The sequence below is a fragment of the Limanda limanda genome, chromosome 18 (genome assembly GCF_963576545.1).
Source record: "Limanda limanda chromosome 18, fLimLim1.1, whole genome shotgun sequence".
Classification (NCBI taxonomy): domain Eukaryota; kingdom Metazoa; phylum Chordata; class Actinopteri; order Pleuronectiformes; family Pleuronectidae; genus Limanda; species Limanda limanda.
In genome coordinates this window covers 3,616,300-3,643,163 of record NC_083653.1, presented here as the reverse complement: position 1 = coordinate 3,643,163, position 26,864 = coordinate 3,616,300, and the positions used below count along the sequence as shown (strand labels likewise).

General features: G+C 43.9%; 1 protein-coding gene across 1 annotated transcript in view; it reads right to left on the bottom strand.

Annotated features, from left to right (window-relative positions):
• LOC133024531 (E3 ubiquitin-protein ligase TRIM9) overlaps window positions 1–26,864 on the bottom strand; it is a 37,954-nt gene continuing 11,090 nt past the window's right edge. The window contains exons 2-12 of the mRNA XM_061091673.1: window positions 18,050–18,145; window positions 15,154–15,276; window positions 11,390–11,500; window positions 9,179–9,332; window positions 7,383–7,463; window positions 4,733–4,896; window positions 3,891–4,029; window positions 2,955–3,079; window positions 2,636–2,814; window positions 860–1,022; window positions 1–48 (exon numbers count right to left, since the gene is read on the bottom strand). Coding sequence (XP_060947656.1) covers window positions 1–48; window positions 860–1,022; window positions 2,636–2,814; window positions 2,955–3,079; window positions 3,891–4,029; window positions 4,733–4,896; window positions 7,383–7,463; window positions 9,179–9,332; window positions 11,390–11,500; window positions 15,154–15,276; window positions 18,050–18,145 — 1,383 coding nt within the window. The remainder of the gene's footprint in view (window positions 49–859; window positions 1,023–2,635; window positions 2,815–2,954; window positions 3,080–3,890; window positions 4,030–4,732; window positions 4,897–7,382; window positions 7,464–9,178; window positions 9,333–11,389; window positions 11,501–15,153; window positions 15,277–18,049; window positions 18,146–26,864) is intronic.

Genomic DNA, 26,864 nt, shown 5'->3' with positions numbered 1-26,864 from the left:
CTACTGCTTGATAGTCTTTGGAATGTCCAGGCCCGTCAGTAAGGTCACCTGAAACAGACAAATCAGCCAATGAGAGCCCTGCATCGCTGAGATCAGACAGGCAGGACGGTTAAAAGGACTTAAAGGGACTCTTACCTTTGTTGCATTTGAGAATTACAGCACATTCAAATCATCCCGCCTTCCTCCAATGCCCCACCCCCTCGTTCCCATCCGCGGTGTTTTTTTGAAGAAACTTTATTTACAAGCAGACTTTCAACCTACTGCCTCCGCGCACGCACGTGAGTTTTTGTTTACCAAAGCAATGGATTCGGATTCAGAAGCACCGGTAAGTTATATACATTGATGACGGGCCCGAATGCGCCACAAGAAGCAGACGGAAAACCTGCATGTCCATGCAGCAAACAGACAGGTCTGTCGGCCAATAAGGTCCTTCGGTCCGAAGAATTTTATTGGTTGAAGTTTTCACTAAATATTATGAGAGTGAAATAATTGTTTGTTTTTACTCCTGGTGGGTCTGTCTTGCATTTTAGAGTGTCATTACCTTATTAATACCAATTTAACCTTATCCACAAAAAGTGTAAAAATGCAACAAAGGTAAGAGTCCCTTTAATGTAGTTTCATCTGGAGACGACACACTTTCTGAGACACACAACATGGACGACGCCCCTCTACTTTCTCCAGGCGTACAAAAGAAATGACGTGAGAAAGGAGGTTTAACAGGAGCTGCCATCTTTTTAGGGTAAAGCCGCGGTGTCGAGGCGGTAAAGTGACTTATTAGTTTGGCCCGTGTCCCATCCACTAACATGGAGGAGGTGGGTTTCATGGGGGGATCGAACCCCCGATGCAGCTCCACACTGACCTGCACGTTTCTGTTGATGCTGACCGCCGGCACGAAGACGCCCTCCAGGTTGGCGAAGGCGGTCGGCCCGTGCTGCTCCTTGTTGACGAAGAAGGTCAGAGTGTGGTTGTTCAGGTCCAGCAGGACGCCCACGGTCGAGCCCTTAGCGATGCCGCCCTCCGCCCTGCACACACATTACACACAAACACACACACACAGACACACACACACACACAGACAGTGTGAATATAAAGGCAAACTTACACTGTACATAAGTTCCATCACTATTCATGCATTATTCCCTTTGGAAGCTGGAGAACATGTCCTGGATCCCTGTGTGTGTGTAAGATGTGTTTTTGCTTAGAAAGCTATAGTTTGAAGTTCTCTACACAATGAGACGCCTGCCTGGGGACACAGAGAGAGAGAGAGAGAGAGAGAGAGAGAGAGAGAGAGAGAGGTAGGAATCGATCTGAGTTCACCACCATGTGACACAGGAGATGATGAACAACCCGACGTGGACCGAGGCAGAGAAAGGAAAGAAACAAAGTTCTCATTTCTCTTGCGTATAGAGTCGACTTTTCTCTCCTAAAGAAAAAGACATTTCCTTGTAACTGAATGTTTAATGAGAGCTTGACAGCGTCCCTGTGACACGGGGAGACGGTGCAGAGACGGTTTGATGTCTCCAGCAGCCGGCAGTCTTCTTCTTCTTCTTCTTCTTCTTCTTCTTCTGCTCCCCGGTGGGTTTGTTAGTTGGTATTGTGCGAGCCTCAGGGGGCCGCCTGTCACCCAGCCCATGCTTCATTATACTGTGTGTGTGTGTGAGGGAGTGTGCACGTGTGCTTGAGCGTGCACGTGCCTCTTAGATGTGTGAGGTTTGATGCAGAGGACGGGGTGAGAGAGAGAGGGGGGGGGGGGCACCTCACAAAGTCTCCTGCTGTTTTTATTGACACACAAGTGCTGTTTTGTGGTTGAGTTCAAAAGATGAATAGTTTTCTAATGAGGCTCAAGTTTACAAGTTGGAAGCAACCGGCTCATTTGTTGGTTAAAGTGAGAACACATCATTATATACAACTTTAAAATTCTAAGAACGAGAATGAAAATTGGTTTCATTCAGCTGCAAACTTCTTTTAAATCTTTTTATCACTTTTAAATAAAGCAACAGTTCTGCAGTTCTTGCTTCATAGAGGAGATTAGGTTTCTTGATTTAGTTTTGAACTTGTTTTTATTGTTTAAAAATGCTGAACTGCTTTCCACCCAACTTGGTACAGGTTTTTTGTGATGTTGCATCAGTTTCTGTTAAATTTACACAAAGTCAATCAGCGTCATACTTAAAGTATTGATTATGGCCACTTGATTATATTTCCCATTAATTTGACTGTAGCACCTGGTGCAAAAACACTTGCGTATTTAAAATGATGTAAATGTCACAGATGTAACCTCAAATGGTTAGAAAAAGCACAGAATGTACAGATATTCCCAGTTTGCTATTCCAGAAGTTTACTAATCGCTAAATTATTTTAAAATAGGTGTCGTATTGAAAATAGAAGTTATCGGTTCCTGTGAGAAAAACCTTCTGTAGTTTACTGTTGCACTGTTTCTCTCTTCAGTCACATGGTTTATTGGAATTCCACAGAATAAAAAGGTCTTTAAAGATAAATAACAATAATTTAACGACATCAACTGTTACAGAGATGTTGGATTGAACCCGTAAAATCCTGACAATTTAACTTTAATAACCATCTCCTCCATATTGAGGAGATGGATTACTATGAGGAATTTGGCTCAGTTTACACTCACCTGTTGGTGTGGGAGTTGTTGTGCATGAACCAGGAGCGGTTGTTGTCCACGTACATGGCCCACGCCTTGTCGTCCTTCCCCAGCATCATGTCTTTCATGGTGTTGATCCTCGCCACGCCAAACGCCGGGTCCGGGTGGTTGTCATAGCGATCGACGCAGATCTCCCAGTAGTGGATGCCCTGGAATTCAAGGAGAAACAGAATAGACGTGATTAATCTCCGGTGTGTGTCCCCTGCTTCCTGGTCAAGGACGGTGTGGGGACGGATATGAATCAGATTCAATGACTCGTGATGGAACCGTTGTGTGTGTGGACGTTTACCTTGGAGAAGGCAGCGGTCCCCAGCACCACGCGGTCATCGTAGCTGTTACAGGAGACCGTCAGGTTCTCGTTGGTCAGAACTATGTCCCGGTGAGCCGAGGACGGGTCAAAGGTGAACCAGGCCACTGCAGTAAGACAAAACAACAGTCTTGAGACAGCAGGTTTCTTATTTTCATGTTTTGGGACAAATTAAAACAGTCGCACACACGTACATTCTCTAAAAGGTTAAACGGCCAAGTTTGTTTTCCAGCCTTTGTTGCTCTTTGAGAGTTTTGACAGAACGAGGGAGGACAGAGGAGGAAAAGGAAGGAAGGAGAGGAGGCAGGATGAGAGCTGACAGAAAAACAAACAGAGGGCGGGAGGGATGAGCGGTTATCAGTCCGAAAACAGACTGTAATACCCATTGTTGTGTGTCTGTTTGTGCGAGTGTGTGTTTGTGATTTTGTCATTGACTTCTTCCTCTTCCCCAAAACCTATTCTCTCCTTTCTTTCCTTTCCTTTCCTTTCCTCTGCTCTGCCTCCTTTATTTCTCACATGTGTTTCTCAGCTTTCCTCTTCTCCATCCCTTCCCTTTTCCCCCCTCTCCTTTCCTTGCTCTTCTCCGCCTGTCCCTTCGTTTCCCCTTCATCTTCTCCTCATCTCTCTCCTGAATATGAAGCTCCGTGCTTCTCCTCTCCTGAGAAGCTTGTCATTGTTTCTCAGAACAAAAGAAATAATATGATGAAACCTGTTCTGCAAAGCACCAGAGAAACACGACAAACACACAGACAGAGACACTGTGTTTGTGTTGGAGCCACTCGGTGCCAATTTGGCAAACCCCCGAGCGCACACACACACACACACGCACACACACACACACACACACACACACACACACACACACACACACACACACACACACACACACACACACACACAAACAAAGGTAGTACCTACCATCAGAGGTCCTCAGCACCACGGTCTTGCTGTACGGTCCCACACCGACAGCATTGTAGGCCTTCACCCTGGCGTTGTAGGAGCTGTTGAAATGGAGGCCGTCCACCGTGCACACTGTCTCCTTCCCCACATAAACCTCCTGGGACACACACACACACACACACAGACACACACACAGCATCATTACACATGCAGGTTAAGTGCAGGGTCCTATACGTTTGTTCGCCGCTTAAAGTCACGATCTATACACACACGAGTGACAGTAATTACAAATGTAGGTCAAGCACTTGCACACTTAAAATGCTTCACGACACATATGTTTAACTACAGACACACACACACACACACACACACACACACACACACACACACACACACACACTCTCACACAAACACACGCCATGGGCATCATGAGAGTTGAGCAGCATATGGATTATTGATAGAACTCAACTGATATCAACAAAGTCTCAGTATCAGTTCTTACTCTCGATGATATTCGCCAATATGCAAACTTTTATTTTAGCAATACAGAAAATTATATGTGAATTTATATCAAAAGTTTTTCAGAAATGCTGATTGGACATATACAATCCTGCACTTCTCACTCAAACACAAATTTTCTTAATTCAAGCCCTATATACGGACAGCTCAGTTTTCATTGTATATATTTACTCTGTTTTATGGTTAAACTGTAAAATATCAAACTTTTATTTATTTAAATCCTCTTAAATCGATATCGTTCAGGCTCTATAATAAAATTCCAAAGCAAAAGAAAAGCTGAATGGACAAACTATTCTTCATATAAGTTTGTATTCAGAACCAACATGTGTTTTTGTACCGACCCTGTACTGTCCTCCGTTTCCGTCGTCTAACTCCAGGATGTAGCCCTCGATGGGGCTTCCAGGGGGCGCTGTCACCCTCCAGGCCAGCGTGGCGCTGTTGTTCCTGGTGCAGCACTTCTCCAGCTGCAGGAGCGGAGCCACCGGCACAGACGTCCCAGACTCAGCTGTGGAGGAGGAGAGAAGAAGGGATGGATGAGGAGATTGAGATCATTGGGAGGGGGGTTGTGGGAGATGGAGGGATGAGGAGGAGGAGGAGGAGGAGGAGGAGGAGGAGGAGGAGGAGGAGGAGGAGGAGGAGGAGGAGGAGGAGGAGGAGGTGGAGGAAACAAGGGGATGGAGGGATGAGGAGGAGGAGGAAACAGAGGGATGGAGGGATGAGGAGGAGGAGGAAGCAGAGGGATGATGAGGAGGAGGAAGAAACAGAGGGATGGAGGGATGAGGAGGAGGAGGAAACACAGGGATGGAGGGATGAGGAAGAGGAGGAAACAGAGGGATGGAGGGATGAGGAGGAGGCAGAGGGATGGAGGGATGAGGAGGAGGAGGAAACAGGGGGATGGAGGGATGAGGAGGAGGAGGAGGCAGAGGAATGGAGGGATGGAGTGATGAGGAGGAAACAGAGGGATGGAGTGATGAGAAGGAGGAGGAAGCAGAGGGATGAGGAGGAGGGATGAGGAGGAGGAGGAAGCAGAGGGATGAGGAGGAGGAGGAAGCAGAGGGATGGAGGGATGAGGAGGAGGAGGAAACAGAGGGATGGAGGGATGAGCAGGAGGAGGAAACAGAGGGATGGAGTTATGAGGGGGAAACAGAGGGATTGAGGGATGAGGAGGAGGAGGAAACAGAGGGATGGAGTTATGAGGGGGAAACAGAGGGATGGAGGGATGAGGAGGAGGAGGAAACAGAGGGATGAGGAGGAGGAGGAAACAGAGGGATGGAGGAATGAGGAGGAGGAGGAAACAGAGGGATGGAGGGAGGAGGAGGAAACAGAGGGATGGAGTGATGAGGGGGAAACAGAGGGATGGAGGGATGAGGAGGAGGTGGAGGTGGAGGAGGAGGGGGAAACAGAGGGATGGAGGGATGAGGGGGAAACAGAGGGATGGAGTGATGAGGAGGAGGAGGAAACAGAAGGAGGAGGAGGAGGAAACAGAGGGATGGAGGGATGAGGAGGAGGAGGAAACAGAGGGATGGAGGGATGAGGAGGAAACAGAGGGATGGAGGGATGAGGAGGAGGTGGAGGTGGAGGAGGAGGAGGAAACAGATGGATGGAGGGATGAGGAGGAAGCAGAGGGATGGAGGGATAAGGAGGAGGAGGGATGTGATGTGGCTGGTTGTGTTCTAAACAGAAACAGGAGCTTTACTGTGGATCTAACGAGGCCTAAAGGGGGAGGAGCTGCAGGTTCATCTACTGGGCAGCAGCTGGGAACCAGTGGAGGCTCTAATTGGAAACCAGTGGAGCTCTAACTGGGCCTCCTCAGGACGCTACGCCCCCTGGTGTGAGGAGCTGGTGCTGCTGGTAGAAGGTGTGAGAAGCAGGAATGGTTTGGATGCAGCTTGGCTTCTGGTTTGTTCACGTTACGTTCTCGTCATCTCTGAACCATGAGAGGTTCAGTCTGTCCTGAGGTAAACTCCACACCGAGGGACAAGCTGCTGGATCTGTTTATCATGATTTCATAATTTAGGACGGGTTCTCGTCTGGTGGGGAAGTGAAGACAGGAAGGAACCAGCGATGTGTGACAGACTTTTAGATTAAAAGCAATAAATCTGTCAAACGCCCCAAACAAACGAGACAAAACTGAATTCCAAAAGGAGCTGAAACAAACTTAATACAAACATTTTGTCTTGGCAGCTTCACATCACGACTTTATAGACACTTGAATCTTTGAAGACAAACACACAACAAAATAAAAACCACACAACGGCAGTGAGGACACAGGGGTGAGGCAGCAGTCAGGACAAGAGCAGTGTCGTAGGATCTTTGCAGTCCACGTGTCGATCGGTGTTAATATCTTAAATATTCAATACGCTTTACAGCATCTGTGGCCAGAGAAGATCTTTGATTCATGCAAGCAGATTTAAATTTATAATTGTTAAACACAATACTTCAAATGTTCTTTTGTCCAAATCAATTGCAGTATTTATAAAATAAGTATTTTCTTAAATATTATAAGTTGTGGTATTATATATATCTTTTTGAATTTTCTAAAATTTGGTATTTTTAAATAATAATTAACAATAATCCTTCTGCCATTTTCTTGACATAATATGACATTTGATTTAGGATTAATTATGTTTAATTTGATAATAATAATAATTAATTTGTTTATTATTATTCAATACTGATTTTGAAGCCAACGATGAAAACAATGAGTACTTTAGGCCACAAATTTCTGTAACGGTATTTTTTTGGGGAAACTTTGTGCTTCAGTGACGGCAGCACGACCCTGCAGAGGAACCGTTCACTGGAGAACAAGAACCATGCGGAGGAAGGAGACCAGAAAGACGCTGAGGGACAAAAAAGGCCGATGAGCCTCAAACCAGAAAGTCAGTGAGGGACAAGGGGACTGGGGGGGGTAGGAGGAGGGAGGGAGTGACAGAATCCATTCAGGGGAGGAAGACAGAGGTTCACTTTAAAAATGTAGATTCTCCCAAATACCTCCGGGGCTCTCGGCCTCCATCTCAGCCTCACCACTGTCTGCAGCCTGCATTTGTTTCAATAACGGATTCTCCTGCACATCTGGAAGTACCACGTTGGTTTGAGTGATTTAATACAAGAGCACACGGACAGAAGGCCACATTAAAAACATCTGGAGGTGACAGTGAGACCGGGGAGAGGCTGAAAGATCCTTCTCCTTACACAACGCTTCACACGCGTCGTGCAAAGTTTCATCATCGTAGAACACAGTGTCATCTGCATATCGGGACAGTTTTTTGAAGGAAAACCTGTTAGTGAAGTGTTTTATTTGAGAATGAAGTAGCAAAATGCTGCAACTAGAGACACTTCGAGTGTCTAAACTTGAAGGTTTGGTCATAAACTCATATCTCATCTGGGCAAATGTTATTAAAATACTTGTGTATGGAGACTGAAGGTGGAGAAGATGGAGTTTCTTGTCACTGAGGGTCGATGTCAGCTTGTATTTGAGAAATGTCTTTAAAGTTCCAACACCTAACGTGAAGTCTCTCCCATGAGGAACCAAAAGACGTGAAACACATCACCAATTAACAACAGGTCACTAAACTCGATTCATTTCATCATATGAATCCTATGCTGCTTGTGTCTTTATTGAATTTGTAATAACTGCATTGGATTACCAAGCATTTTAATTACATGCCGTGTACAAAACAGTATATTCATGATGTGTCCATGTAGAGAATAATGAGGTTCTCTTTTAGAGAAGGTTAAATCCCCACCAGCTCGTGAAAACACCCACTCTCTGCCTCACTGGAGCCTTATGGGAATAAAACATGGAGCTGATTACATATTTAATGTACATTAACAATACATCTGGGTAATCTGGAATGTGAAGGACGCTGGGTTTACTCATGCACGTTAACGAATAAATCAAGTATATATTGTCAAAGGGTGATTTTATTTTAATGAGCCGGATGTTTGCGTTGGAGCTCGTTAAGTTGACTTATTTATAGATCATTAATCGTCATGGTTACAAATCGTCATGGTTGCTCAGCCTATGGAAAATTAAAAACTATCTATATCGTCATCTGGTGGTTTTATCCTTCATTAAACTTTCTTTATCTTGACTCCTGCATCAAAATGAAAGTGGAAAATAAATCAATGGTTTTCATTTCTTCTCCACCTTCGACTTCTTTCTCCTCAGGTTCATACACAAAGAATAATATTTCTATTCCTCCTTCATGGACACAACACATTTGGCAATAACTCCACTCGCCACCGCTCGATATACACAAACACAATCTAACCTCAAAAGGAGCATTCCACCATTTTGAACAATCGGCTGATACACACAACTCGAGTGAAGCCAAAGAACCGCGATGCAGCGAGTGAACGTTTCCATCGGAACAGTGAACACGTGGGACGGCTCAGTTTCAGACTTCATGTGTGTCTCTTGTGCAGGAAGAACATGACATTTATATTTATAGCTCTGCATAATCAAGTGACAGCACATAGCAAAAGAACACTGTATGTAAACTGATTTAACATCGAGTGTACTCATGTCTGTGGCTTAGCGACGCTCTCGAGTTGCATGATGGGAAATGTTGGATCCACGAAAGGTCAAGCATTGATTTTGACCTTTTTCTGCGTCTTGTGAGACACGAATCTTTCTGAGTCGAAACACTGAACACTGCTTTATACATTTAAACCCCAATGCTCCTACAGGGAGGATTATGTAAATTATAATTTGGAGGTGTATTATAATAAATGGATCCTGTGGGTCTGAGAAGTGCTGACGGTGTGAGATCTGGTTGGTTTACCGTTGGCCGGGCAGAAGTCCAGCTGCTGGATGGTCTGCATCAGCGAGTCGGTGTTGAGGGTGAGGTCGTAGTCGGGGCCGACCTTTGGCTCCAGGGCCCCTTTCACCCACTGGTCCTGAGACGACGTCACCCGCTTGATGAGTGGGTCTGAGATCTGCACACACAGAGAAGAAACACATGTAGAGCAGCTTGAAAGAGCAGCTGCACTGATCTGGGATCTGCTGCTTGGTCACATGGTCCCTGACGAGTGGAACGAGACTCGCGTTAGTGCAGTTCAAATATTTAAGGGAAGGAATTAAGAGAACCTCATCTGCCGCTAAGAGCTTCACCGCCTCAGGAAGAAAAAGGAAACTAAATGAATTCATTACGTTAAACTTCATATCTAACTGAGCAGAAACGGGAGATTAGTGTTTTATTAAAAAAGGCAAAAACAGCGGCTGAAGGTTTGGAAATTCAGCCGCGAGCATTAAAAACACAGATCGTTTCATTTGGATTAATTATTTCAGATTTACAGCCGGCTCTGATGTAGGCGTCGGTAATATAGAACCACATAATCAATACTTTATTAAATATTCAGATGAAATAGAAGAGAGGGGGATGTGTGTGTGTGTGTGTGTGTGTGTGTGTGTGTGTGTGTGTGTGTGTGTGTGTGTGTGTGTGTGTGTGTGTGTGTGTCTCAGGAGAATCTTTGATCTCCATTTTCTCTCCCCCCCTTCACTCCATATCTCTTATCTAGAGAAGTAGAAATCATTCATAACCAGAAGCAGAGAAACAACCTACTGTGCATGTACAGTAACGGAGGTAGAGCGGGTTGTCCCCTGACCAGAGGGTCGGTGGTTCAATCCCCCCATTCTGCATTCCAGAGTGTTCTCTGTTCTCAGTTTTTGTGAAAACATATTTCTTCTCTCTTGTATTGTGTAAATTCAAATTTCAAAATCAACAAGTCCTTCATGTTTATCAACAGTCGATGGGTCAAATACACTTTTACAATCATTTATAGAATGTGATCACGGAGTCATGATCCTTATGTTTAGGTCCTTAGACGTTTGAATCTCCAAGATAAGAAGTGTCTTATTAAAAGTGCAATAAATATGGATTTGAGTTACAGAGAGTTCAAGAAAAAACATGTTGAGAGGTTGTTTTTTTTTCATGAAATATGTCGTCATGTGTTCAAAATTATGTTTTTAAGCATTTTTCATGACGTGTGAAGGTGAGAGAAAAGTCCCAGCATCTCCAGGACCCTGAACACACCATCAGGGTCAAACCTTCTTTCTCTGCTTGTCCTCAACATGCACGGATCAAACACTAATGATCGGCCATTGATCTCCCTAACCTGCTTATAACTAAACATCTGGGATCGATGAAAGTTATGAAGCAGAATCTGTGACTTCACACTCGTGCTGCTCTGACTTGCTGCACGATGGGTTTTATTGTTTCTCTCACTTTTCAGCTCTGTGAAGTTTTCCTCCTCTGACTCTGCGGTGATTTTTGATTTTTCTTTTCCTGCGCTGGCTTCAGAAACATCAGAGGCTCCCAGCAAAGTGTCTGTCTGCTCGTGAGCTCAAAGGAACTAAGCACCCCCCCCCCACCCCACCCCACCTCCCCCCCATTTCTTTCCTTCCTTTCAACTTCCACATTTACATTTTTTGGTAGTAAATACTTCAGAAAAAGTTGCGCTCCCTCCTCAGTGTGAGAAACCCTGCTGAGTTTTGCCTCGTCTATAATCCCAGAAACTTTAAATTGAAACTGTTTTAAAAGGGAGAGGGCTGCTTTTGTTTTATGGTGTTCAGTAATTTCCCCTAAAAGAGACTACAACTAAAAAAGTGAAATTCATTCAGCCACAGTTTAATATCGTTCATGCCTCCGTGCCAAAGAACCTGAATTACACGTCTTTTTAATTGTTGTTGTATGAAAGTTACGTTATAAAGACTTTGAGATATTGAGATAAATAGATTAAAGGGGGGTCGACCTTTTCCTTTCATACTTTATTCTTCGAAATTGAATTTATCAGATAAATGCAAAGATGAGACGTCTCCTGTTGATCCGAGAGAAATTCTCCAAATTCTTGTGTTAAAAACCAGGCTGACTTTTTACTTACTTATTTAATAAATACTGCAATATAATCTGGAAAGACATATTCACACATCTGGATTCAATAAGGTCTTCTTGTCCCTTATGAAGATGAACTGCAGGTGAAACACACACACGTACCTGCAGGAATCCACTGGGGTCGTTCTCTTTCAGGACTTCCAGACAGAACTCCATCATGCCTGTGGTCTGACGCAGCTTCATGGTGCAGTGGGTGATCTGGTCACGCACCACCTGGCAAAGACACGGATCACAGGGATTTCTTATTGGAAGTTTTTAATCGATTCAGGAGCTGCACGGTTTTCTGAACTTTAAACGAAAGAAAAAGTGATAAAGCTCAATAAATACTGGTTAAAAACAGCTTCTATTTATTGGGTTTTAACAGCAATGGGAACAGATTTAATCAAGTTTCTCTCCTAGGTCTGATGACTCTGCAGTAGATTAATGTTTTTATATTTATAAGGTTTTTATTGGCTCTGGTTCCAATTGGATGATTGAGTTCAACTTGAGAACATGACACAAGACACAGAAATACAAACTCTTCTGGCAATGGTTAACTACTAATGTTGGTGTAAATGAAATGTGACAAATCAGAGAGTGTGAAGAACAAAGGAGGAAGTGGCAGCATCTCTGTATCACTCTGCTGTTTAAACTTATATATCTATACAGGGATTGTGAGCAGGTGTGCAGAGGTGGGTGAGGAGAACATGTGGATATAAAACCCAGGTGAGTTAGATTCCTGACGTTCAACATGTGATGTAACGGAAAGACATCGAACAGGTAGAAAAATAGAGAATGATCAAGGTGAAGGGAGTAAAATACAGAAATGTTACGTTAACGGCTTTAACTTCATCATTCAAATCATTCATTCATCAAAGGTCTAAACCAAAAGTGAGTTTTTTAACTGATTAATAACTTACAACACAAATACCGGTGAACATCAACGTGCAAAAGGTAGTGTAGCAGATTGTGTAAATGTCATTATTGTTATTCATACTATTCATATTGTTTTATTGCTTGTATTTATAAAAAGGTTTGTTTTAAAGAGTTGCAGGTCAGTGAAAGATCAATAAATATGAGATTATGTATTTTTCCTGCAGCTGGAATTCACTCAAACCCCCAAAACACACACACACACACACACACACACACACACACACACACACACACACACACACACACACACACACAGACACTCAAAGTATTTACCAAGAGAAAATTTGCTTTTCAATTGAGTTCGGCCAAAACCCGGCAGCGTTTATCTCCTGTGTAAACAGCACGAAGCATGAAGAGCGAGTAAATCTCAGATTTATTTCAATTTCCCTCTGTCCCGCTCAGCCCCCCCCCCCCCCCCCCCCTCCTGGTTCCAGGGCTTTTCCATTACGTTCCACTTCCATCTGGGATGAAACGTCCAGGGTGCGAATACTGGAGCATGTTAATGAAAGCTCAGATGGGAGATAGCACAGGCACAGGCTCAGTCCCAGTGTGACTCACCGGCTCAGCATCACACTCTGCAGCACATTTCACTTCACGTTACAGCAACAGTTTAGGTTGATATTTCTTATTTCTGGCGGTTTTTGGAGCGTGACCACACAGAATGGTGCAGCACATAAATCTTAATACAGGGCATTAATTAAGCAGAATAGGAGATGAAAGAATTTAAAATATGTTTAAATCCTCCAGGAGATTGTTCCTCTGTTTTTATTTTGTATTCATGTTGTCCCAGAACCTGTGTTTTCTACAAAATAAACTGTTTAAAAAACGTTAATCTTAATTACAGATTAACTCAGACACACATCTGCATCCGTCCGAGTTAGAGAGAAGTGAATATTCATCCATCAGTTGCTGGAGAATACGAATACAGAATGTGTTTTGGTTTTCAATGTGTGAACTATAACAGTAAGTTATAGACAAAGAAATATCTCTTTTTTAAGGGATGAAATACTTTATTGAAACTGCACATGGAAGCTCATGGAGGAGAAACCGGGATGAGATGGTGCAGCTGAGGGAAATGAGGTGTGAGACGTTCAGGTTAATGTCGACAGGCCACAAGGCCGGGGGGGCTAAGCACGTCACAGGTGATGAAAGTGTGTGAATCTAACACAGTTTGGCCCAGAAGAGATTAAACTACACAACCCTGGAACCACACTGACTCACAAACTGCTCTACTGGCTGTAAAACATCTTAAATCACAATACCTGGTTCTCTACATCCAATATCCTCATTACTCACATCTTCTGTTCGTTTGTATTAACTGTTCAGAATAATGTTTGCATTGATTCTCACCAGCTGTGATGATCATGTTGCGTTGGATCACAGACACGAAACACGAGGAGTATTTCTGCATGTTCTTTGAAAGAGGAAACTGAAATACATGTTTCTTTTAAGGGATTACGCTTTGGCTTTGGTGAAGTTTCGGAAAACAGCTGCTTTCCCTGTCGTGTAAACAGTCTTTCATGTGTTTATTTTTTGTGCGTGTTGGGTCTGGTCAGAGCTTTATCTCCAAACACAGAATCCAAGCCGTGTGAGTGCTTTCAAAAAAAAAAAGAGGCCAAAGGCTGAGTTCACTCACAGAACAAATGAGGATGAAGACTCTGCTGGGACTTTAAATGATGCATTTAAATGACTTATTGAAAGTGTAATTACCTAACTTGCAAACAGGAAGTCGTCCTGAAAGCTGAAAAATATGTAAAAGTTTGTTTCTGAGTCGCGTGAAAATCTGCAAATGGGAGACTGAGAAACTTTGAAAAATCGTTGTGTGATTAAATAACTAGAGATCTATTTGTTTGTGATGTTACTAAACATGTGTAGATGTTGTGTGACTGATGCAACGTGCACATCTGGTTTTACACATCTGTCCACATGAATGAAAAATAGTGTTTTAGCTGAACAGTGATTGGTCTCTCTCTCTCTCTCTCTCTCTCTCTCTCTCTCTCTCTCTCTCTCTCTCTCTCTCCTCTCTCTCTCTCTCTCTCTCTCTCTCTCTCTCTCTCTCTCTCTCTCTCTCTCTCTCTCTCTCTCCCACTCTCTCTCTCTCTCAGTTCCTGCAGCTCTTTGCCCTCTGGCTCAGTCTCAATCCCCGGCCGGCAGATAATGACAACAGCTGTCCTTGGGGCGTCCGTCCAAACACCCCCCCCCCCCCCTCTCCCCCCCGGCGACATCCAGACGGTCAGTCGGTCGGTGGGCACGTGGAGGCCGGGCACGAGGCCATGTGACACGCTGGGACTTAAGAAACCCCCTCTCCCCCCCCCTAGAGCAGTGGATTCACAAAGGACAGTATATACAAATAAAAACACTGCTATAGTAATAATGTCAGGTAAAGAACAGAATTGATTTATTTCACTTAATGTTTCAATTAAAAAGTGTTTGAGAGTTATAAACAATATATCTAAAACCATATCTGATGGCTGTTAGTTGTTGTGTGAGTTTCTATTTATTGATTTAAGACTAATGTTTATTTCTGACATGATTCTTTCTTAATTTACTGTTGGACACATTCAGTTATTAAGAGAAATATTCAAAGTTGGTGAAACAATATTTTTTCAGAAGCTTATATTCTAAAATCTACTGGAACACAATGTTAACTTTGTTTATGAGTTTATAGTTTATAAGAGTACTACTTTGATTAGCAGTAGTAGTAGCAGTAGTATTGGTATAAGTGGAGTATGGGACTTATAGTAATTGATTGGAGTGGAATTATTTTAAAAGATTTTAAATATAAATCACCAAGAAAGGTCACATGATGCTTAATAGAAAATCAACAAGTTAAACGTCATTTTAGATTCAATGACTTTAATCAACTTGATGATTGTAATCTGAATCCAGCTGATGGAACCACACACACACACACACACACCCACACACACACACACACACACAGGCCTCACCTTCAGCTTGTACTCCTTCTCCTTGGTGACCTTGGTGAGCAGTTTGGCTTTCTGTCTGGTCAGCGCCTCGATCAGCGAGTCGCACTGAGCCACGAGACACGCCTCGAACTCCACCCCCCCCTCCTGCACAAAGCACAAAGAATCATAACTGAAACAGAAAAATGAATAATGATCCGTTTCCCGCTGACTCCACAACACAACAGATAAATCACCAGCGTCCTGAAATAGATCTGATGTGTTAATCTATCTGTGAGATCTCGGTCTATTTGTGTCTCGGCTGCACTAACGTTAGAATAAAATGTGAATAATTGTTGTTATGACAGACTTGGACAAAAACATAGTTAAAAGCAACTTTACCATCTGTGCATCTGACACATTTGCACCCCCCCACACAGTCAGAAATGTACTTTTATACGAGAATATCACAAAGACATTATTTCAAGGTGGGCTGTGGTTTGTCGCGATACCAAAGTGCAGCACAGACGAAAATATAATGTGGTTTTAACGTGTTTTTATTTTTATTGCCGCTGTTTTATTGCTGTAACCTAGTAACAGTGGCTGAGCTGTGAGAGATAAAGCTGCAGGCCACAGGTTTGTGTTTGTGAATTTACGATCTAATGTCTGCTCGCTGAAATAGCAGCACAATTAAATTAAGACATAAACTTAGGGAAGAAATAAAGGGAAACATTAAACAGATAATTGTTTATAGACACAATACATACACACATGTATAAATAGATATACACTTTGTTTTAAATATCCTTATTTTTACTGTTTTCAAAATGGAATCAAAGCCTAAAACTGCTGGATGCCTTTTCTGCTGCATTGCTAATCTATTATTTAGGCCTATTTATGTTGAGATGAGTATATATAAAATCAAAAAGGGTGAAAAGAAAAAGAAAGGCATTAATATTGAATTAAACATTAAATCAAATATTAAGAGTAAATGTTTGTAGCAGCTGTAAGTGTCCGTACAGATGATTCACTGCGTCCCTGTTACCTGGGATGTGTGGAGGTTGAATGATGGAGCTCTAGGTCATCTTTTATGATCCTGCACCCACAAGCTTAAGAGTTATGCTCTGACATATTTCATTTGCACAGAGACGTGCAGAGCAGACGGTTAATCCCCGACAAGTCTCCGTGTGATAGAGTCTGATTCCAGCTACTGACTCCGCTGTCTGCATTTCAACAAGAATCCCCCCAAAAACATCAGATTCCTTCCATCATCCGAGAGGTTTTCTGTTCTCTGGCCTTTGTCTCGGTCTCTACTCGACCTCATTAGACTCTCAATCTGCTTGGGGACAGTTTAGTCATTGTACATGTGCACTTTGTCCTCTGAGCTGGCAGTTTGCTTTTAATCTGTTCTGCAGGATGAAAAATAACAAAGCTACATAAAATGTACAGATACAATATCTAAAAAAAAAACACATTAAGTCTGGTTAAGTCTGGTGCTTTGAGGATCTCCTTCCACACAATGGTTTAATCCTATATGTTACAACACATGAAAACATACATCATGTGATCATCAGCGGTCGGTTGCAGCAAATACTACAAACGGAGACGAGGGATTTCTCTAAGTCGTGACTGATGGGAAGCAATCAGGAACTCAAACTTCAGAGTAGTGTGGAGAGTAAACGTAAAAGCCAGGATGAGGTATTTTAAAAGTGAACTGTAGTAGTGTGGTGAGTCTTCGGAGCCGCCTCTCCTTCAGGGAAACCCCAGTGCACTTAGTTTCTGTGTATCAGTGTCTGGAAGTTCAGGATCCACTCTGGGACGTTTTATCCACATGATGAAGAGATGAAGAGTCTTAGATTTTGCAGCGATTTCCAATCAAGCCTCCTCCGCTGAGGGACGGATCTCTAAGAGGATGATCATCTTTCTTTTATTCCCCGACTCCCACACTTCTCTTTCTCTTCATCCTCCCATCTCTCGCCTGATAGTCTCTCTTTATTTTGTAATGCAGTCCACTTCATTTACGATCAGACTCTGAATGTTGGCTCGAAAAAGCTCCTGCCTACACGATATGACGGAGCAGACAGTGTGGGTGTGTGTTTGTGTGTTTGTGTGTTTGTGTGTGTGTGTGTGTGTGTGTGTGTGTGCATGACTGGCAGATGCTGTGGGAGAGATCAGCTGCACAGCAATGCTGCCACAGGGGAAACACACACACACACACTGGTATAGTTTGTTTGAGCGGTTCAGTGGATTTCCGTCCCTGCTGCCGTGTGTGTCGGGTCCAACTCTTCCTCTGTGACTGATTCATTTAGCCTCATGTCCATTATCGGCAAATTCTCCCAAACAAGATTCCTTTAAGTTATGTAAAGACGTCTACGTGTCGAGGAAACCGATCAGTCACGGATCTCCGTCTTCTCATCCAGACCCGTTTCCCACCGTGCTCCTGGACAACCAGAGAGAATCTGAGGGAACCGGTCCAGGAGCAGCAGAGTTCCTCTTTCTCTCCTTCTCCTCTTTGTGTCCTGCCTCTTGTCCGGATGCTGGCCTGAGTACAACGCTTGTTTTGTGCTTTGGATTTATTTGTGAAACTTTGTGTTGGAACTTAGAGCATTGGTGAACTTTTTCATGTTCTGTTAGGATTTGTTATCTCCTTGTTAAGACTCTGGTTTTCTGTATTTGGGTGTTTGAATTCATATCTCAGTTGTTTGCCCTTCCAGTTTATTAGTTCCTGTTTAACTTTGGAGCTTCTTTCCCTACGAGTGTCTCAAGTTGGACCTTGTTGCTCTGTAACACCCGAATCTCTGAATAATAACACAAGCTGCTTTATGAGGAAAACAAAGAGAAGAACATAGAGCATCAGATATCTGCAGGTGTGTGGCACTCGGGGAACTTGGTGTGTCTAGATCCTCGTTGAGAGAATCCTGGTCAGTAGAAGAACTCGTACCTGGATCTGCTGGAGCATGTTCTTCAGCTGCATCAGGAACTCCTTCGCGTCTTTAGCCTTCTCAGAGACTCCGTTCAGGGCCTGAGAGATCTGACACTGCAACGACAAAACAGAAAAAACACACATTCATATTAAGGTTTGTGCATTTAGAGCCACTGACGTCATCAAAATAAAACATTTCAGCAGCAAACAATAAATAACAAGGAAGCAGTAATCCATGGAAGGCTTTTCCTTTTGCGTTTGTTATGTAACAGACTCTCCCTGGATGCTCAGATTACTGAGCCCGGCCTGAAGCAAATTAACGGCCGCCTCCTCTCATTGGCCGAAACGCTGCATTGTCTTAATGACTTGGATTAGGTTTCTTAATCTAGATTAGAATCTGATCTAGATGAGACGAAAGGCAAAAAGGGAGAATTTAGTAAATGAATGATCATAAAACGTCTAATCCAAGAACTGTTAGACTCCTGATGCGCTGGTGTCAGGGAACTTTTCACCATTTTGCACCAAAACCTGATTTATCCAAAGTAAAATACCTCAGAATCATTAAAAATACAAGCATTGCAAAAAGATTTCCAGAAAAAAAGTCACTTTATTATAAACTGTATAAATGATCCTTTTGTCAGCCTGCTCTTAAATCTGAGGACTAATGTGTTTGACTCCATTTCACCCTCGTTAATCTGTCTCTGTTTACTCTCAACTCAGTTTTCTAATTTCCATTCAACAGCTTTATAGCGAACATGAATTCATCATAGTCAAATATTCCAAATGTCAGCAGCTGTTTGCTACTTCTGCCTGATGTGATGGAAATAACCCCTGAGATGAGACCAGCCTTTATTTTGATTGACCACATAATAATCTCATCCTGTGCGTTACTTTGTTTTCAGGAAATAAACCACGCCAGTTGATACGACGGTTTATTCTCCTTCTATCTGAGGGGTGAATTTGCCGGTGAGGATGAGGAGCAGCGAGGACGATGAAGAGGCAGCTGCTGATGTCGGGTTTATCTCCGTCCTGCAGCTGCGAGCGTGAATGAAATACTGATGTTAAAGCTGAGCAAACTATAAACATGGGTTAATTAACATGTTTAACCCCCGCAGCTCGTCTGCATATTACAAAGGTCTCGTCTCAGACACTATAATGGATCATATCACAGGAAGGATAAGACTCCCACTACACCTGCATGTTTAAAACTGTTTACTAATATTATATCTAAAGGAAGCTTATATATATTAACATGTAAATCTATGTTAATCATAAATAACAGCTGTATTCAATACAAGGTGCAAAGGTCAGATTCATGATCTGGTTCTAAAATCAGCCGCTGGTTGTGAAATGTGATGCTTGAAAAGAACAAACGCTCAGACACTGCACCAAAAAAAGAGTTTCAAGTTTATTTTTAACATCTTTTCAATGTTTTATATCGTGAAAGGAGAATCGCTTCCACCCTTCCTGAGGTTTCTGCTTTTATTTCCAGGTTTTCCTTATTTATATATGAGCGCTGAGGATAGAAATGTGCGCATCTTCAAATTCAGGGATTTTGTATTACTCAACTAGCTCAACTGAAAGAAAACTAATATGTATAAAGAAGAAATAAACTTAATTTGTCTATTTGCAAGGAGAAGAATTTAAGATATTAGGATTTTGTGGTTCATTTTGAAATAAATAAACATTTCAATTCAATAATGTAGGAAATGTACAGATCGATTGCCAATAAAACATAAAACATTGAGTAATGTTAAATTCACTTTGCATAAGTGCATCTGAAAATGCCTCCTTCTCCCAGTCCTGCATTTATATGTGAAATCAAATGTCCATAGCACAACGTCAATGAACTGTAAGTATAATCTCCTTTCTACATCTCCACAATAACCACTCCACCCCCACACACCACACACCACACACCACACACACACACACACACACACTGATCTTATCCCTGTCCAACCCCGCTGTCCGGAGTCAGGAGGAGGGACGCGTGGAGGTCATGGTTCACAAATCAAACCAACCCTTCTGTGGAGCTTCTCCCTGCTCGACACCAAGAGGCCATCTGGCCCAGCAAGCTGTGTGTGTGTGTGTGTGTGTGTGTGTGTGTGTGTGTGTGTGTGTCTGTGTGGGGGGTGTGTTTGCCAAAAATGCTAACGAGGGGATGACGGATGGGCCGTACACGTGCTCTCCTGGCCCGACCCCTCGTCTCTCATGTGATTCCTCATTTCTTTAACCACATCCACCCATCTGCTTGTCTGACGCTTCCCTTACAGACCTCTTTTACTCATTCATTGATTTTCTCACAGCACCAGATCTTCTGTCAGTGTGGCGTGGAGCTGGAGCATGTCCCAGCATGCATTGTGGAGCATGTCCCAGCATGCATTGTGTGGAAGGTATAAAAGCAGAAACAAGCTTGAGGGAGGAGCTTCACACAAAGAGGTGGTTGGAGCCAAGAATGCAGTTTTCTCTCTGTCCCACATTTAACCAGCGAAAGGGTCACAACTCTTTTTCAATGGAGACCTGGTCAATAAGGGGAAAAAAATACATCTAATATAAATAAAAAAACAAAAACAAGAACGCTGTGTTTAAATGTATAAATATACGTTTTATCTCATTTGTCTGGTTCACTCAAAATATCAGAAACAGTTGCAAAGGTTCGACTTCCGACGGGGAACACTGGGTTTTAATCTGCAAATGTCAGACAGTGAATCTTCAGAAACAACATCTCTCGCCACAATGACTGATTCTCTCTATGAAGATCATCAGAACATCACCTACGTGTTTGTGCTTTTATAGAAAAAGCTTCTCTCGCAGATGGTTTTATATCTACAACTTTACACAGTCATTCATTTTGCAGTAAGATCGTCCTGTTGCCAAAATGTGTCTCCACGCTGATCTCTGCTCTCGCTGCAGATCAGTGAGTTGCAGATATGAACATATTGGAAAAAACCTATTTGTGTGTTTTCTGGTTATTGCAAAAAAAAAGGGCCAGAAACCAATAAACTCTTATTGCTGTTCCAATCTCTTCCCATCCGTTTCCCTGAAACCCATAAATAGCTTGTTGCTCTGCCAAGGAGGTTATGTTTTCACCCCGTCCATCTGGAAGGTTGTCGGCTGTTTGTTTGCCCGTTTGATTGGTTGGTTGATGGAAACTTGGCGTAAGGACGAGATGTGGGCCAAGAAGGAAGCCATTAAATCGTGGTGCAGATCTGAATTTGTTTATTCATCCTTGAGAGATATGGATTTTTGACCATTTCCTGATGTTTGTAAGTGTGATATTTAGTGATGATCCTTATAAAACGTCGATCTTTCTTGGTCATTGTGTTGTTTAGGCTGTAAATTCACCTCCATTTAAAGAAAGATTTGCTCAACTCCCAAAATGAACTGCTCCGACAACGACAATGAAAAGTAACGTTTCGTAAGACTTGTTGTCTCGAGGCCTGAAGTCACCAGTTGAAAGAGTCCCTCTCATCCGAAGGCTGAATCACTTCAGTGTCTAAATCTGGCCGCGCTCCCGATGTGTCAACCCTCAGACTCCAGGGAAACTGCTCCACGGTGTTGAAGTGTGACTCGTCTGCCCTGCAGGAGAAGCACCAGTGGGCAGTGGGACGGTGACGAGATGTGGAACAAGAGAGGAAAGTCACGGAGAGGAGAAGGAAACTGAAAAATAACACAATAGGAAGCAGAATTCATCTGAAGCAGCTTCAACGGACCTGCAGAGCTTCAACGAATCCGATCCCTCTGCTGCTTTGTGTCTTTTGTTCCTCTCTCCTTGACCTTTTACTTTCTCCTTATTACTCAAACAGACGGAGAGTGCCATTTTTCTTTCCCCCCCCCCATTGTCAGCGCCCTTCAGCACACCTCTCAGAGACAAGTGCTATTATCTCATTATCTTATTATATGGGAGCGACGGAGGAGTTATTTGTTCGGTCTGTGACATTCACGGCGAGCGCTGACATTCATGGAGGCGCAGCTGTGCAGGTTCGGCTCAACAGATCTCAGGATGCTGCAGGAAAACAGAGTCAGGAGGCCAGAGGAACTTAGAGGAAGTCTGGAGAGAGAAAGACTTTCCAACCTCGGATCCGTCAGTGGAGATACGCTCCTTTAAAAACAGACTCAGTGATAATATGGCTAATATAGACGCTAATCCTGCTGAGGGTGGTTTTAATCTTTAACGTAAAGGATGATGGATGTTAAAGCGAAGATGACATTAGTTTTCAGCTGCTCCAGACTGAGCACGGAAAAGGAATGAGACTGATAAGGTGCAATGAGGGTAATGAATCAAACAGAGAGGAAGAGGAGGAAGAAGGGGAAGAGGAAGAGGGAAATGAGGTCTTTAAAAGATGCTTTAGTTTGAAGTCTGCAAGCGTATTGTTGTATAAAACAAGCATCACCATTAGTATAATAACGTCTCCATTTCCAGTTTCTCGTTCACTGGAACCAGGACATCGGCCAAGAAATCAAACGAAAAACAAGAAACCAGCTTTTTAATTTGTCGTTCAGTGAAAACAGAGTGAATATATTAAAGTACTGCAACAACAACAACAAAAAGTATCTTTCAAGTTTTAATCCCGTCCTGCAGATATCTTTTGATTTCCTTACACATCAAAAAACTGTTTTCCTTTTCACTTCCTGTAAAATGTTGCTTCGACGTAAATCTATCAAATTAGTTGTGACCCCATGACCTCAGGAAATGTATAAATCAGAATTCAGTCCAGGTCATGCAGCCGTGTCAGATGAGTAAAATGTTGACATTCAAGCTGTGTTTAAAAAATCATTTCCACGAGCTGTTATCACTGAATGTGTAATTCTCACATGGCTCCAGCAGCTCATCTATATTGAGGTCACATCTGGAAACACCTCAGGTTGAAGATCCAGTGGTTTTCAATGAGCAGGCGGCTGATAACAGACTGAGAGAGGTGAGGTCCAAAATACTTCAGACACGGTTTACAACGAGTGTTGGTGAGTTTTTGTAGAGAGAAGGTGGGGGGGGGTGGGGGGGTGGGGGGGTGCTAAATGTGGACAACAGCAGAACAATAGGCGGCGGCTCTTCTGTGTTGGGCTGACACCCGGTGATTGGCTGCTGGTGGCGTTGACCTTGTCAAAATTATTCCCATGGGACATTGAGAGGAGCGGGGGGAGGGGCTTAACCCAATCCTTCACCCCCCACCCCCCCCACCCCCCCACCCCCCCTCCCATCTCGTTTGCATTCATAAGCCTTCACGTCCTCTGGTTTCATTCACCACCAACACACAGCAGGTTTCAGATCTTGAGAAATCCATCATCCAGTGAAAGGAAAGATGCAGTGAAACCACCCGGAGTTGAACAGCCGTGCTGGTAGACTGCAGGGCGAGAGTCACTTCCTGTTACAGCCTGCAGGGTGAGAGTCACTTCCTGTTACAGCCTGCAGGGCGAGAGTCACTTCCTGTTACAGCCTGCAGGGCGAGAGTCACTTCCTGTTACAGACTGCAGGGCGAGAGTCACTTCCTGTTACAGCCTGCAGGGCGAGAGTCACTTCCTGTTACAGCCTGCAGGGCGAGAGTCACTTCCTGTTACAGCCTGCAGGGCGAGAGTCACTTCCTGTTACAGCCTGCAGGGCGAGAGTCACTTCCTGTTACAGCCTGCAGGGTGAGAGTCACTTCCTGTTACAGCCTGCAGGGCGAGAGTCACTTCCTGTTACAGCCTGCAGGGCGAGAGTCACTTCCTGTTACAGCCTGCAGGGCGAGAGTCACTTCCTGTTACAGCCTGCAGGGCGAGAGTCACTTCCTGTTACAGCCTGCAGGCTGAGAGTCACTTCCTGTTACAGCCTGCAGGGTGAGAGTCACTTCCTGTTACAAACTGCAGGCGGAGAGTCACTTCCTGTTACAGCCTGCAGGGCGAGAGTCACTTCCTGTTACAGCCTGCAGGCTGAGAGTCACTTCCTGTTACAGCCTGCAGGGTGAGAGTCACTTCCTGTTACAGCCTGCAGGGTGAGAGTCACTTCCTGTTACAAACTGCAGGCGGAGAGTCACTTCCTGTTACAGCCGCCTCCACAGGCTCCTCTCTGCTCGTCATCGCTCACTGTCTGTCTCTCAAACATTCACTCCACATTGATGTGTAAAAATATATTTTTTCGCCTCCTCCTCCTCATCCTCCTCCTCCGTGTTTTCATATTTTAACGAGTCTGCTCCCGTGTGTGAATGCTCCGGTGGAAACACAAAAGTCGAACAGAAATAGCTCGCGCTGCTGTGTGGGAGAGAAGAACTGCAGAGGAATGGGAAATAATCACGTTCATGCATTCGCCTGAAATTTAAAATCATCACGAGAGACAGAGAAACAGACTTGACCACCGGAAAATAACAACTAGTCACCAGACGTTTGTATAATTGTGTTTCCAAAGCAATGATTCCCATTAGAACTGACTTAAACGACTTAAACACAATCCACACACAATATGGAAAGGCTGCAGCAGAACAATCAGCCAGTTGTGCTGAAGAATTAGTGATTCACATCTGGTGGAGGTCAAAACCAATCTCCTCTCCCCTTCCTCCTCCTCCTCCTCCTCCTCCTTCTCCTCCTCCTCCTCCTCCTTCTCCTCCTCCTCCTCCTCCTTCTCCTCCTCCTCCTCCTCCTTCTCCTCCTCCTCCTCCTCCTCCTCCTCCTCCTCCTCCTCCTCCACCTCCACATCCTCTCGCCCATCATCTACCAATCATCTGCTGCTCGGCTACACAGCGAAGTACTAACACACAGTGAAGTGCTACACAACAGCTTCAGTCCTACCTGGAGAGAAGTGAATACAAAGCAGCTTTGTGTGTGTTATTTATCGCAGGATGTTTAATACCACATTTAAACCGGACTAAATCATAATTAAATAGCACAATTAGTTTATATGATGGAATTCACATGAGAATTCACCGCAGATCATCAACATTTCCCTCACTAATCAAACAATCACTCTTATTTTACTAAAAAAGCTTTGTAATAACTGATCAAATCTACTAATTCCATGAATCTGTGTGTCTGTATGTGGTTCGTATATCTCCACGAGCGTTCATCTCATCGGCTTCACTCTTGGGAAGTCTATTGTACAGGGTCCAAAGAAGTGCAAGTGTCAAATTTGATGCAATTTGATCGCACAATATGTTCGATCTTAACACAATATGAAGCTCTGCAGCTGCAATGTCAACGACGACTGATTCTCCGGTTCAGGTTCATGAAACAGCGTCAATGAACTTTAAAGCTTTAATAAATAAACAATCTGCCCCAAAGGTGTAAAATGACCAGAACACAGAACCAGTGTTTGGAGCTGATCTTCATCACAGTTAAAACTGCTGCATGGAGCTTTTTCAGCATCTATATACAAACCATCAATATTTATGGTGTGAGGTTCAGCGCCCGGACGTGTGCAGAGAGGAAGTGTTCATTTACGCTCCTGTTGCTGCAGATATTGATTTGCGAAGCGTATTTCACACCCGAGTCGTAAACTTTTCAACTGACTGTGCCTGCCCTTCATGTTGCGTTAGTAATGTGTGAAGTTTAAAAGCAGTAATTCAGAAGCAGGATCACAGTAGAGAAAAGAGCGAGTTCTTCTCCTGTGATGAGACGTTTCACAGTTTCACAAAACAAATCCCTGCCCACTCGTCTTAGATAAACCGTGACTGGGATCAGTGGTCACAGCCAGTGCTTCAGAGGAGAGGGAGGCGAAGTGCAGCGGAGCAAAGGGGAGCAGTCCCTCTCCTCAATAATTGATCAGGGCCTCTTCCACACTAATGAATGCAGAGCACAGGTAAACTGTCATTATCATGAAACAAGTGCAGATCAGCTTCGTTGAGGAAGATGAATCTGTTACTGGTTATCATGGGAAATTTATTGTGTGAAGATTTCCTTCGCTCCCACGTGACAAGAACACGTTCCTGGAGCTGACAAACAGACGCCTGCACGTGCACAGGACATCACACACTCGCTGGGCCGCCTGGTGAATGAGCAGCCGCTTGTAACCATGGTAACAATGCTCATTGTTCCACTATAGGATGCCCAAGCTCTCCGCAGAGGTCTGGCATGAGCTCTGACTTGTTACCAAAAATAGATCACACACACACAGACACACACACACAGACACACTGCACTATAGTGGGACAGCTACACACACACACACACACACACACACACTCTCACACACTCTCACACACTCTCACACCGCCTGAATCCTCCTCTGCAGAGGATGTCTGCTGCAGCCGGAGGAGACAAAGTGAAGTAAAGTGTGCATTAACCTACATTCAGGGCTTGGAGTCCAGCAGCACTGCCTTGAGTTCAATCATGTCACGCTGTGTGTGTTTGTGTAGTCGTGACGCTGCGAGGACAGAAATCTGCAAACACACTTTTCATTCTAGGGGCTCGTCTCCCGTGAGGGGACCAGAACCTGGAGGGTGGACCTTTAGTTTGAGGGTTAAACCTTGGTTTTAGGGCGACGGCTAGAATTCCCCTTCCTAACCTGTAAAGATTTGATAACACAGTCAGATTCGTGGCCGTGCTCGTTCCACACATCTTCTACCGCGTCAAAATACCCAACATCACCCCCCCCCCCAGGGCAGCTCTCAGGCTGACAATGTGGCCAGTGGTTCAGGAGCAGGTAGCAGCGGATGCAGCCTCGAGCTGTTACAGCCTCCAGCGATGGTGAGGACGAGTCTGTTGAGCCTTCGTGGGTTTTGTTCCATCTTCAGACTCGTCATCTTCAAACGCAACTCCACTACCGATCCACTAGGTACTAGAGGTTTGGTTGAAGGCTTGATCTTTTGCATGATGTGCCTGGGATGGTCCCTTTTGCCTGGGGGGCCCCCAAAGAACCTTGAGT